The sequence below is a fragment of the Entelurus aequoreus genome, linkage group LG21 (assembly GCF_033978785.1).
Source record: "Entelurus aequoreus isolate RoL-2023_Sb linkage group LG21, RoL_Eaeq_v1.1, whole genome shotgun sequence".
Lineage (NCBI taxonomy): Eukaryota > Metazoa > Chordata > Actinopteri > Syngnathiformes > Syngnathidae > Entelurus > Entelurus aequoreus.
The window spans coordinates 24,890,878-24,905,712 of NC_084751.1; the positions used below are offsets into that span (position 1 = coordinate 24,890,878).

General features: G+C 47.9%; 1 protein-coding gene across 2 annotated transcripts in view; it reads left to right on the forward strand.

Annotated features, from left to right (window-relative positions):
• The window catches only part of slc45a2 (solute carrier family 45 member 2), a 99,197-nt gene that overhangs the window by 71,206 nt on the left and 13,156 nt on the right, over window positions 1-14,835 (forward strand). For both annotated transcript variants that reach the window (XM_062031239.1, XM_062031240.1), the window contains one exon: window positions 6,899-7,022. In XM_062031239.1, the coding sequence (XP_061887223.1) occupies window positions 6,899-7,022 (124 nt within the window). The remainder of the gene's footprint in view (window positions 1-6,898; window positions 7,023-14,835) is intronic.

Here is a 14,835-nt window from a genome sequence, read left to right on the forward strand (position 1 = left end):
GTTTTTTGTGTGCCATGTTGTTCTAGACCACAGCAAACATTACCTAGCTGGGGGAGACTAAGACAGCCTCTACGTGGCCTCCCCTACGAGTAGCTTACAGGTTCAAAAAGCCTACAAAAGCGAAACTAATGTCTTTACCACGTCTGCAGACCTCAAAAAGCGTAGTTGGTTTAGCGTTACTGCAGCTCAACGTTGAAAGCCTTACCACCGCTAAACTCAACGTCATCCAACAGACCGCCATTAAAAACAAGGCGACTATGGTTCTACTGCAGGAGACTCACATTGAAAACAAGAACTTCCTTAAGCTCCCTGGGTACACCCTGGCTGGTCACACCGCCGACAAACATCACGGCAGAGCTACATTCGTTCGTAACGACATGGCTTGGTCAGCTATAGCACAGTCCGCAAACGATGCAGAGGTAGAATGGATTACAACTAAAGTGCAAGACACCACCATCGTCAACATCTACAAGCCGCCTCCGACTAGGTTCATCCCAACATCTCTGCCAGACGTCCCACCCCCCGCCATGTATGCTGGTGATTTCAACAGCCAGCACACAGACTGGGGCTACAGCAGCTCCAATGCTGATGGTGAATTCCTGGCAGAATGGGCCTCGGCCGCCGATGCGACACTCCTATACGACCCAAAGGAGCCACGCACTTTCTATTCTGCACGCTGGAACAGCACCACCAACCCGGACCTGGCCTTTTCAAAATGTCGCAACAACGAACCGCTACCAGTAAAACGCATTCTGGACAGATTCCCCCGATCACACCACCGACCATCGCTCATAACCATTCCATCTCTGGTCCAGCCTGTGGAAGGGAAGGATGTGAGGAGGTGGAACTTCCGGAAAGGAAACTGGGTAGGCTTCACACAGCAAGTGAACAAGGCAGTTGCTGGTCTCCCACACCCGCGCCCCACCAACTTGGACATTGCTTATGACTCATACTGCAAGATGATGCTGGCTGCCGCCAAGAAGAACATCCCCCGCGGCATACGCAAAGCCTATGTACCCTGCTGGGATGACGAATGTGAAGATCTACTTCACGCCCACACAGAATCACAAACTAGCGACGACAGGGATATAGCAGCGAACAACTTAATCTGCAGAATAAATGAGAAACGCAGGCAAAGATGGACGGAGACAGTGGAATCAATCGACTTCACACACTCTAGTCGTCGGGCGTGACAGACCATGAACAAGCTGATGGGCAGGTCGACAACCCCAGCACAATGTCCCATCACTGCAAATTCCATTGCGTCACTATTGCTGAGCAAAGGTCGCTACCCCAATGCAGACAAGGACTTCAGCAGAAGAACATCGGCAAAAGTCCTTGAGCTGCACAGGGCACCAGGCTGTGATCTCAACCTATCCTACGATTTCACAACACAAGAAATCGGGCAGCCCATCCAACGGCTGAAAACGGGTAAGGCACCAGGCATCGACGGGATCCATCCAGAATACATAAAACATCAAGGCAAGAAGGCAACCGTCTGGCTGTGCTCCTTCCTCTCCATGTGTCTCCGATGTCTGAAGCTGGCAACGATCTGGCGTCGTTCCAAGGTGATCGCTCTGCCGAAGCCAAACAAGCCTAGTGATGACCCTAAGGGATACCGACCCATCTCACTGTTGTGTGTTCCATATAAGGTCTTGGAACGCCTCCTCCATGCACGTCTCAACCCGGTGATCGACCCCCAGCTGCCTAAAGAACAGGCTGCCTTCCGAAGCGGTAGGACCAGATGACCCTTCTGTGTCAAGACATAGAGGACAGCTTACAGGCAGGGCAGAAGGCTGGCGCTGTCTTCTTGGACCTCACAGCTGCATACGATAATGTCTGGATGCGTGGGCTACATATGAAACTTCTGGAAACCATCCCAGACAAACATATGGTGAGCTTCATCATGGAGATGATGAGCAACTGCAGCTTCCGACTACACGCCAACAATGGCCAATGCAGCAGGGTGAGGAAACTTAAGAATGGCGTCCCACAGGGCTCAGTGCTGGCACCAATGCTGTTCAACATTTATATCCATGACCTGCCTGCAACTCAGTCAAAGAAGTATGGCTATGCAGTTGATCTGGCCATCCTACTTAGTAAGCCATACTGGGAAGCAGCAGAACAGGGCCTCTCTGAGGACATGAACACCCTGTCCTCATACCTGAGGAAATGGCATCTCAAGCTCAGCATGGATAAGACAACATCTTCAATGTTCCACCTCAACAACATGTAAGCAGCCCGTGAGATGAACATCATGGTGGATAATGCCCGGTTACAGTCCCAGCCCGTTCCCACGTACCTCGGTGTGAAGCTTGACAGAACACTGACATTCAAACAACACCTGCACAGTGCCAAGGCAAAGACAAGTGCCGTGCCGCCCTAATACGCCGGCACCACATGGGGAGCCAAGACACTGCACATGTCCACGCTGGCCCTGGTGTTCTCAGCCGCCGAGTACTGTGCCCCGGTTTTGGTGTCGTAGCGCCAATGTAAAGAAGTTGGATATCGCCCTCAACAGCGCCCTGCGGACTGTCTCCGGGTGCCTGCGAGGGACCCCAGTAAACCAACTGCCCATCCTCGCTGGCATCGCCCCGGCAAACATCAGACGAGAAGCAGCCACACTCGCCCTCTCCCGAAAGGCACAGACCAGCGAATCCCACCTCCTCCATAAGATCGTTCCAGAAACACCACGACACGTGCGTCAAGGCGCCCTTTTGCCATGCAAGGCCACGAGCTGCTCAGCACAACATCAGCTGATACTTCCAAGGCCACCTGGGTCAAGACGAGATGGAGAGAACAGTGGAAGTTAGCAGAACCATCTAGGCTGCACCACTACATCGACGACCCCACAGACGTCTCCGGCCAGGAACTGCCCCGGCGTCGGACGCTACGGAGCAGCAATTAAGAGGTGGGGACTTGCGGAAGATGCCTCCTGCGAGTGTGGGGACCCAGTCCAGACAGTAGAGCATATAGTAACTAGTTGCCCCAAACACCGGCCACCGAATGGCGAACAAGGTCTGATTGACCTGGACGATGACACGTTGACCTGGCTCGCCTCAACAGAGCTGAAAATCTAGACACACGACAGAAGAAGAAGAAGATTACCTAGCTTAGACAAACTTGCCAAAGATTGTAATACATCTATTAAAAGAAGACACTGCCATTTCCTTTAACTTGGACACACACATCTATACCTTTGGCCATTAAAAAACAGTAATTTCCAGGAGTTATCTCACCCTCTGAGTAGCCTCTGATTTACTAATGGTTTCTAATGTTGTAAAAATGTGTAGATATAAATATTAAATTTCAACATTTCTGTCAACGAAGATTTGCTTCAGCCTGCGACACATAGTCATTTTGATAGTAGGCTATTATAGCTAATATAGACACTTACGTCCTGTGTTGCCTTCATTATAACACTTATATAAGGCTTTTCATTTTTTGCAGCTCCAGACAGATTTGTTTTTTGTATTTTTGGTTCAATATGGCTCTTACAACGATTTGGTTTGCTGACCCCTGTTCTAGAGTATATGTTAGTAGCCAGCGAGAAGGTGTTTTTTGAAGTGATGGGTTGTTAACAGAGGTCAAAACACCGGAAGTATATTACCCAAGGGGGCTTGGCTACAGGATATAGTTGCCAAATGGGAAATGTTTTCCGAGTTCTTTCCATGCATGTTATTGAATGTTACATTACATTTTCAATTATAATACTGTTAGTAAGTTAGCTGCTATACAAAACTAAAAAATATGCAAAGTGAAGAAATGCACCCAATTGCAGGAAATTTAGGCTTGATTTTCTAAAATGTTTTCCCACGGTTTGCGTGACAGCACTTCCTACCGATGTTCCTCTTTTTTACACATTACCAAGACTCCAATATTGGTATCGTATTAGTCCTAGTTCTGTGTATCTACCTGAGTGCTAACGTCCTCTGCAGTGAACGTTACTTTGTGGTCTGTGTTTTTTTTTGGTCAAAGTTACTCATTTCTGTTCGCCCTTATATGCTTGTCCATAAATTTCCACTTAGTGGACTCTGGCTCTCAGTAGGGTGTAAGGCACAGGCAGAATCTCTGTTTAAAATTGTTTCTGCAAAAAAGGTCATACTTTAGAGCGTTTTGATATAAGAGCTACCTCTCGGCTAATTGTTACACTTTCAAAGTTGCAAGCAAATATTTGAGTAACAAACATCCCTGCCATTGCTCGTTGTAGCAAATGTTGCATTGAACCCCGTAAGATCCATCCAAAACATCTGGGGCCGTATTTATCAAGCGTCTTAGAGTGCCATTTTACACTTAAGTCCTGAGAATTTGCGAAATTTAGTCCTACTCTCAAACTTAAGAATAAAAGCTATTTATCAACTTTCTTAAGTCTAAGAATCACTCCTACTCTCCACGATATTTAAGAGACCTTCAGAGGTGTCCTAAGTGGTTAGGAGTTGCCAGCGGGGGATGGCACTGAGGCGAGAGAGACGTGCGCGAACGTTCAGGGAGCGGAAGGATGTCCTGGCTTTCTTTGATGACGAGCAGCTGATCAAACGGTATCGTTTAGACAGAGCGGGTAATATTTTTGTCACAGATTTAATAAGGGCCGTCATCTCATCAGCAACATCACGCAGCAGAGCTTTCACAGCAGAACTAAAGGTCATCACAATGCTTCGATATCTGAATTGGAAAAGAAAAAGGAAAGAAAAAGAAACATTTATTTTTGATTCATTGCCAATATTGTTTGTTTGTTTTGTATTATTTTATAGTTTATTGTCAAAATATACACTCCCATTGACCACTTAAATATTTCTAAGATATTTCTTTATTCTTAGACAAGGGATTCCCTTCCGTGATTGGTCATTTCTATGGACACAGAAATGACGTCACCTAAAATTCCGTTTACGGCACATAGTAATGTCGTAATTCAGCTCTGAGTGTGGATTCAGTCCTACACTTCGCTGAAAGTGTGAGTAAGACGCTTGATAACTAACTTTAAGTGCAGCTTTCAGCGAAGAATTTCTTTACTCATAAGTCAACTCTTAGCAGACTTCTTAGGAGTAATTCTAAGAAACTTGATAAATACAGCCCCTGGTCTCACTGGCTAGCATTAGCTTATAGCTAAAGATTGACATAGCATTGTTTTCCAAACATGGGAACCAAAATATGTAGTTTGAAAGTGGCATTGATTTGAGATACATGTTTTTGGAGTTAAGTCACAGAATTAAGCTTGTAAATTGAGGTACTACTGTACTTTATTTGTACAAAACATCATTTGTCTAGACTGCGATGAGGTGGCGACTTGTCCAGGGTGTATCCCGCCTACCGCCCGATTGTAGCTGAGATAGGCTCTAGCACCCCCCGCGACTCCGAAAGGGACAAGCGATAGAAAATGGATGGATGGATAATTTGTCTACTTTGGATCACATCATTTTTCGATTTGATGGCCATCAACATCAGGGGTGTCCAAACGTATTCCACTGAGGGCCGCACATTGAAAAATCAAAGCTAGCAGGGGCCATTTTGATATTTTTTATTTTAAAAACCAATACAATATATGTATAAAAAATATACATTTCAGCCTCCACTCAGGCTTGATCCCGGGGACCCCAAAGGATTTTTGTCAAAAGAATATTAAAAATGTGTCATTATTCAGTATTATCATTTTTATTTGGTTATTCAAGTTTTAAATCTCTAGATCAACATTAGGTCTAGCTGTCAATATAACGTTTTTAAAGATTTCAGTTGTATGCTCTTTTTGTCAAAGAAAACCCTGTTTTTTTATGGAAAAAACACGAAATATGCAATATTTTCACCGAATAAAATTTTTAAGTGGAATATTTGAGATTATATAATAATTGGAGCCTTAAAAAGGTCAATATGGGGCGGTATAGCTCGGTTGGTTGAGTGGCCGTGCCAGCAACTTGAGGGTTTCAGTTTCGATCCCCGCTTCCGCCATCCTAGTCACTGCCGTTGTGTCCTTGGGCAAGACACTTTACCCACATGCTCCCAGTGCCACCCACACTGGTTTAAATGTAACTTAGATATTGGGTTTCACTATGTAAAAGCGCTTTGAGTCACTAGATAAAAGCGCTATATAAATATACTTCACTTCACTTCACAATAACTCATAACACCATTGATTTTAATTTTTTTTTTTTTTTTGAGCAATGACACTTAAAAACCAATCACACCAAAATTATTGGGGATCCAAAAGGGTCCTACTCATTAAAGTGTTTAAAAAAATAAATTATACCTTTTTTTACTGTTTACTTTTAACACAATAATCTCGAGATCAACTTCAGATTTATCCGTCAATTATAACTTTTATTGTTGTTTATGTTTTTTGTTTGTTCGCTTTAGGCCCTTCTTTAAAAAAAAAAAAACAGCTCAGTTTTTTATTTGGCAAACACAAAATATGCAACATTTTCCCCAAAAATTATCTCAAAGTGGAATATTTAATGTGATGTAATTGGAGCCTTATATAGGTCAATAATTCATAATGACATTGATTTTGATTCATTATTATTTTTTAAAGAAAGAAACAGCCTGCATGGCAGCTTTATGTTATTAGAGTAAACATTGCAACATTTTCTTGTTACATTTCACCTGTTTGCTCTTTTATACCACTTTTTATGTTTTTCATTTTTTTCAATCGTATTTTTTAAATGTGCCGTGGGGCCGTTAAATAATGACCTGCGGGCCACAAATGGCCTCCGGGCCGCACTTTGGACGCCCCTGCCTTACATGGTTTTTGACTATGATGCTGAGGATTCTGTGCGCTATTATGCGCCATGAGGACACTTTGCTCACCAGGCGTCTTCTGTAAAACGCTATGTGTGCATGCCTCCCTTTTGCCTCCCCAATGTCATCTTCCCTCATCCATGAATCATAATAATCTTCTTCTTTTTCCTAGATTGTCTATAAGGGGAACCCTTATGCTGAGCACAATTCTACAGCCTACGCCACGTATGAGCGAGGAGTAGAAGTGGGCTGCTGGGGTTTGTGCATCAATGCAGTGTCCTCCTCGTTTTTCTCATGTAAGTTCTCATGGAGAAAATCACTTCATAGCGCGGATGTCTTTACTCCTTTGCTTCTCAATGACTTTCCCAATCACAATTGCTGATAGTACACCTCTGCATAACATTGTATCATTATTAACATGAAAGAAAAGAAAAAATAAATAAATATACATTAACTTACAACTTGGAGTTCTACGGTATACCAGTATTAGTATAGTACCGCGATACTAATTAATCATATTCGGTACTATACCGCCTCTGAAAAGTACCGGTCCACCACGCCCCCGCCGTCGTCACGTCGTGTCATTGCTGGTTTACGAGCAGAGGAGCATGTTCGGCAGCGCACAATCACAGAGTACTTACAAGCAGACACAGTGTGTAGACAGAAAAGGGAGAAAGGACACATTTTGACTTAAAAACTAACGATAAAGGTGAAGTTATAACACTGAAACGCCCATTGGAAGAGGTGTTTTAAGCCATGGCTAGTTAGCTAGCGGCTAAAGTCCAGCCCCAGTCGGCAGTGTTTTAGCTACTTCTAAATCACTAATCCTCGCCTCCATGGCGACAAATAAAGTATGTTTCTTACAAGTATCATCCCTGCAAGATGAGGAATAGCTAAACATGCTTCAATACACACCGTAGCTCACCGGCATCAAAATGTAAACAAACGCCATTGGTGGATCTACACCTAACATCCACTGTAATGATACCAAGTACAGGCACGTATCTAGTCGATACTACTATGATTACGTCAATATTTTTTGGCATCACAACATCTCCTTTCGTTTTTTGGACCACAGGGCGCACTGCCGATTAATGGTCTTTTTTCATTTATAAAGCGGACCGGATTGTAGGGCGGATTAAAAGGAGTCATACAATTTAAAAAAATGTATGAATTAAAAACACTTCCTTGTGGTCTACATAACATGTAATGGTAGTTCTTTGGTCAAAATGTTGCATAGATTATGTTTTACAGATCATCTTCAAACCGCTTTCTGACAGTTGCTTCAGGATGCGCCGTTTTGTGGGCGGTCTTATTTACGTGGCTCACCTTTGGTAGCGTCTTCTTCCCGTCATCTTTGTTGTAGCGGTGTAGTGTGCAAGGACGTGAGTGGAAGAAGTGTAAAACAATGGAGCTAACTGTTTTAATGACAGTCAGACTTTACTTAAAATCAATAATGGAGCAGCATCTCCTCATCCGTGGTTCACTAGTGCAATAACAACACAGGAAATGTGTCCCGTGAAAAACCGTCCGACCGGAACTCTCTAATAACTAAAGTTCCTTTGGTGAATAATGTAAACTCACTACACCGGTATGTTTTGGCGCTTTCATGGTGAGTTTACTGACAGATATAAGTAAGAACCTTACACTACTTTATATTAAAAATGGCAACAACGGAGGATGAATGTCCCATAACAAGAAGATAGAAAAAAAGAAGAAGCTTATCGACTATGGTGTCGCCACAGACTACAATTTTTCAGGACTTATGCAGATCCCAAATACAGATCAACAGGTACCAGAAGGTAAGAATAGTTTCTTTTGCATAATATTGCGAAATGAAACAACAGATAATATGTTGTACCTTATACACACACCATAATAATACTCGTATGTTGAAGCACAGTACAATCCATCAAGCGGTGCGGCTTCATAGCTTATCAAAGTCCTACTAAAAACATTTTGATAGATTTTTGAGCGCCGTGTGTAATGTTCTATATTTTCAATGGAACATGTAAAATGTTGGTGTTGTTTACTTGGGTCATATTGCAGTCTACACGTATCTCTTGTGTGGGACTGCCATCATATTGCAGTCTACACGTATCTCTTGTGTGCCTTCTACTGGTCACACTTATACTTTCACTATGTACCAAATAAAATAGCTTCAAGGTTAGTAAGCAAAAACAGAATTATTCCGTACGTTAGGCGCACCGGGTTATAAGGCGCACTGTCGAGTTTTGAGGGAAAAAAAAGATTTATGGACTATAGCCTTATAGTCCGGTAAATACGGGAGTGGGTTGAATCTGGGGTCAGAAAAAAAACTTGTTATTCACGATAAGCACATATACACTAGTTACGACAAAGAAACAACTCAGACGACGGAGCTGTAGCCTTCCTGGCGCAGCTCCAGTCGTTCGTCGCACCTGTTTTTTTGATTGATTGAGACTTTTATTAGTAGATTGCACAGTACAGTACGTATTCCGTACAATTGACCACTAGATGGTAACACCCGTGTAGAGGTCGTTCCCTACCCGTTCCCCTGATATCAAGTCAGGAGTCAGTTGTGCCGTTTCACCAAGCCTTTAATCACCATTCAATGTATCTTTTTCCAGTACAATCTTTTCAGATATGTCTCTCTCCTCCTCCTCCGCTGGCCGCTCACTGTTAAAGACAACAGATGATCAGATTAACACGTACCACCTGCGAAATCTAATCACCTGCCAGCTGCGTCTCGCCGTCCCGCACATGCCCCGCCCCTAGTCGATGGCGCTACGCCCTCAACACCATCGACTGAGGCGGTGACCTTTTGCTCCTGCAGTGCGCTAATCACAACCTCCCCCCACATACCTCCACCGCCAGACTTAGGCCGGGACATCGTCCGGCCGCGCCAACTCCCCCCCCACCCCCGCCTGCGAGCGGGAGAGGAAGTCAGCCACGGCCATCTGCGCCCCCGGCCTATGGATCACTCTGAAATTGTAGGGTTGTAAAGCGAGATACCACCGGGTGATCCGCGCGTTGGCATCCTTCATGCGGTGGAGCCACTGGAGGGGCTTGTGGTCCGAGCAGAGGCTGAACGGGCGTCCCAGCAGATAGTACCGGAGGGCACCGACCGCCCACCGGATGGCGAGGCACTCCCTTTCCACCGTGCTATATCTGGCCTCCCTTTCCGATAACTTTCTGCTGATGTACAGAACCGGGTGGTCGGTGCCCCCCCGCTGCTGGGATAAAACGGCTCCGAGTCCTCTGCCCGACGCGTCCGCCTGCAAACAAAATGGGATAGAAAAATCAGGCATGCGCAGTACCGGCTCCTCGCAAAGTGCTTTCCTCACCTTCTCGAATGCCTGCTGGCACTGCCCCGTCCACTGGACTAGATCTGGAGCACCTTTTCGGGTGAGGTCAGTTAGTGGGCTGGTCAGGTCCGCAAACCGGGGGATGAACCTCCGGTAGTAGCCCACCAACCCTAAAAACTGCCTCACCTCCTTTTTCGTCTTCGGGGTCGGGCAGGCCGCAACTGCTGCGGTTTTTTCTACCTGAGGCCGCACCTGACCTTCCCCCAAGTGGTACCCCAGATACTGTACCTCCCTCCGGCCAACCGCGCACTTCGCCGGGTTGGCGGTGAGCCCCGCCCGCCTCAGGGACTCGAGCACCGCCCCCACCCTCTGCACATGCTCCGCCCAGCTGTTCCCCTGGATGATGACATCATCCAGATAGGCGGCAGCATATGCAGCGTGGGGCCGCAGCACCCGGTCCATGAGTCTCTGAAATGTGGCGGGTAAACCGGACAAGCCGAACGGAAGGGTCACGAATTGGTATAAACCTTCCGGAGTGGAGAATGCCGTTTTTTCCTTAGACTCTGGAGACAAGGGAATCTGCCAGTAGCCCTTAGTCAAATCCAGTGTCGTAAAATACCGAGCAGTGCCCAACCGGTCCAGGAGCTCGTCGACCCGGGGCATTGGATAGGCGTCAAAACGTGACACATCATTTACCTTGCGGTAGTCCACACAGAACCGCACAGACCGATATTTCTTCCCCACAAGAACTATGGGGCTGCACCACGCACTGTGTGACTCTTCTATCACTCCCAATTCCAGCATGGCTTTTAATTCTTCCCGAACTACTTTGCGCTTGTGTTCGGGCAGCCTATAGGGCCGAGACCTCACCGTCACGCCTGGGCTGGTCTCTATGTGATGCTGGGTGAGAGTCGTGCGGCCTGGCAGGGGGGAGAACACGTCAGCAAAATGCTGCTGCAATTTGGCCACGTCTGCTTTCTGTGACGGCGTCAGATGATTATCACAGCGGAGAGGAAAGGGCCGGGGGGAGGGGGGAACCTCCGGCCCCAGCTCCTCGCCCTCCGCTATCGCCGTCACCATGGAGACAGGCTCCGCTTCCCTCCACCCTTTTAGTAGGTTGAGGTGGTATATTTGTGTTGCCCCACCCCGGTCAGACCGCCTGACCTCGTAATCCACGTCACCTACTCGTCGTGTAACCACAAAGGGTCCCTGCCACCTGGCGAGTAATTTGGAGCTGGATGTTGGGAGTAATACAAGTACTTTCTCTCCCGGTGCAAATTGTCTGAGTTTCGTCCCCTTGTTATACAGGCGCTGCTGACGTTCTTGGGCTTGGAACAAATTCTCACGTGACAAGTGCCCCAAAGTGTGGAGTTTTGCTCTCAAGTCCATGACGTACTGAATTTCATTTTTACTGGGGCTTGGACCTTCCTCCCAGCTTTCTTTAACTAGGTCCAGTACCCCGTGCGGCTTCCTGCCGAACAACAGTTCAAATGGAGAAAATCCTGTTGAGGCCTGAGGAACCTCCCGCACTGCAAATAACAGGGGATCTAACCATTTATGCCAATTTGGTTTGTCCTCGTGTACGAACTTCCGGATCATGGATTTCAAGGTTCTATTCATCCGCTCCACCAGCCCATCCGTCTGCGGGTGGTAAACGCTGGTCCGAATAGATTTGATCCCCAATAATCCGTACAGCTCCTTTAACGTGCGTGACATAAAGGACGTGCCCTGGTCAGTTAGAATCTCTTTCGGGATTCCAACTCGGAAGATAACTTGAAACAGTGCCTGCGCGACACTCTTTGCAGAGATGGAGCGCAGCGGCACTGCTTCGGGATAGTGCGTTGCATAATCCATCAGGACTAGTGCAAAGCGATATCCCTGGGTGCTCGGGTGAAATGGTCCGACGAGGTCCATGCCAATTCGCTCAAACGGGACCTCTATGAGTGGTAATGGCCGCAAAGGTGCTCTAGGGGTGGCCGCGGGGTTGACAAGTTGACAGTCCGGGCAGGCCGCGCACCAGCGGCACACGTCTGCCCGAATGCCTGGCCAATAGAACCGGACCATTATCCGATTGAGTGTTTTATCATACCCCATGTGACCGGCCATCGGGTTAAAATGCGCCGTCTGGAAAATCATTTCCCGACGGCTTTTTGGCACCAATAATTGGGTGATTTCCTCCCCTGTCTGAGTGTCACGACTCACTCTGTATAATCTGTCCCTAATCAATGCAAAGTGAGGGAAATCCCGCGCTATCCCCGGGCGAACCCGCTGCCCATCAATTGAAATCACTTGGTCCCAGGTCGCGCGCAGAGTGTCATCTTGAGACTGCTCGAGTGGAAAATCATCCATGGGGCACCATTGGGGAACCGGGGAAACCTCCTGTGAAGCCCCCGCCGGCTCCCCTCCCCCCTGCCCCCCGGCAGCGTCGGATAATCTTGCGTCGCCGATGAGAACAGCGCGGACATTCCCTTTTCCTACCGGTCGTGAACGCACCCCTGCGCACTGCTTTATTAACCCGTTAAATCCCACCCAATTTGTTCCCAAGATTAAGGGGTGCGCCAGGCGCGAATTTACAGCCACCTTAACCCTATGTTTTTCCTCTTTAAAAAAAATTTCCACCGGCACGATAGGGTACTCGTGAATATCTCCATGCACACATTTAACCCGCACCCGTGTAGCCTTTCTCAACGCCCCGGGTCGAACCAGGTTTTGGTGAATCATGGACTGCTCGCAGCCCGAATCCACCATCGCCCGGTGTATACTCCCTTGTATCCTTACCGGTACATAGTATGTCTCCCCTGGCCCGGGGGAGGGTGCTGGAGGGTCGCCAACCCGGATCACCTGCCCCACTTCCATCGCTGGACACTCCCGCTGCAGGTGTCTTAGCCGCCCACACCTCCAGCACACCTGCCCCGGCATTCGAGGCGCCGTTTGCGGGGGAAACGCAGTGTCCGCAGCGGCCTGGCCCTGAGGAGGAGAAAGCAGACTTGAGTTGTGTCGTGGCCGTGACCACGGCTGGGCTCCTTCGGCTGGCAGCGCCCGCATCCTGCGCGGCCCCGGGACTGGCCGCTCCGCTCCTCCTGCAGCCTTCTCCTCCTTCCCCTTCTCCCGGTGTACGGCCAGGTGGTCCTCCGCCAAGGCTACCGCCGCTGCTACGCTTTGTGGCCGGTGGTAGCGGACCCACGCTGATGTGCGCGCCGGGATTGCCTCCAGGAATTGTTCCAGGATGATCTGCTCGATCACCTCCTCTATTCCTCCGGGTTGTAGCCATCTGGTCGCTGCGTCTCTCAGCTGTTGGCCCAGGGCGAAAGGCCGCTCCTCCTGTCCGAGTCTCATGGTCCGGAACCGGCGTCTGTGGTCCTCTTGGGACCCTCCTGTCCGGTCCAACACCGCCCTCCTCATGTCCCGGTAGCTAACGCGGGACGCTGGTGGCAGGCTGAGCGCCGCTCGCTGCGCCTCTCCCACCAGTAACGGTAGCAGCCACACCGCCCACTCTTCCTCCGGCCATGCGCATGCCTTCGCTGTCGCCTCAAACATGTCCATGAAACTTTGAGCGTCTTCTGTCTCTGCCATCCTGTGTATCCCCACCGTCGTCCCCGCTCCGGACCTTTCCGTGAGCGCTCGTAGGATCTGGCTCTGCTGTGCCATTTGGGCCTGCATCGCCTCATTCTGCCGGTGGTTCGCCGTCGACACCTCCGCCAAGAGCTGTCCCAGCGCCTCTATGGGGCTTGGTGACGACATCGCAGCCTTTTTTTTTTCTTCTTCTTTTACGTTGGGCGCCAGATGTAGAGGTTGTTCCCTACCCGTTCCCCTGATATCAAGTCAGCAGTCAGTTGTGCCGTTTCACCAAGCCTTTAATCACCATTCAATGTATCTTTTTCCAGTACAATCTTTTCAGATATGTCTCTCTCCTCCTCCTCCGCTGGCCGCTCACTGTTAAAGACAACAGATGATCAGATTAACACGTACCACCTGCGAAATCTAATCACCTGCCAGCTGCGTCTCGCCGTCCCGCACATGCCCCGCCCCTAGTCGATGGCGCTCCGCCCTCAACACCATCGACTGAGGCGGTGACCTTTTGCTCCTGCAGTGCGCTAATCACAACCTCCCCCCACAACCCGAATACGTTGTTCAACTTGTTTAAGTCGTGGTCCACGTTAATCAATTCATGGTAAAGGAGGAAAGCGGTGGAAAAAGGCCTGGGGTGAGGATATGTGTGCATATGACTTACACGCACCCCATTCCCCTGTATTTGAGACGAAGTGCTTTACTATGACATAATTGGCACATTCATGCTGTGCTGGGAGATGGATGAACCGCACTCTTGATTTAAGAATATCAATGCAAGTTCATTAGGCGCTTCCACTGAGGATAACATGCTCCCTCGAGGAAGCTATCACATCCTTTGAATGTCAAATACAGGCTAGACTAGTAATATTTAAAGATAGTGGTAGGGGTAGAATCTTTAGTTATTTCACCAGAAGGTATGTGGATCAAGCTAATGATCCACACCTTCCTTTCAGGCATAACATCATTAAAATATCCATTCTCACATCCACATTAAGGAGATTTTGTATGTGAAAGCTATGCAGTCCTGTGTTGATCCATAATTATCTAACACACGCTCCTACACCACCCTTTTCCTTTTCCCACGCTGATCAATTAGGTCTGGAGTCTTTTGTTCCAGGGTCGAATTGTGGCCCTCAAAACCACGTTAAAGAAAGTAATAAATGGGTTCAAATCCATTGTGTGAATGCTCCAAAGCATTCACACATATGGTTTTCTACACCAAAATTCATCTATTTATTATTTTGGCGCGCTC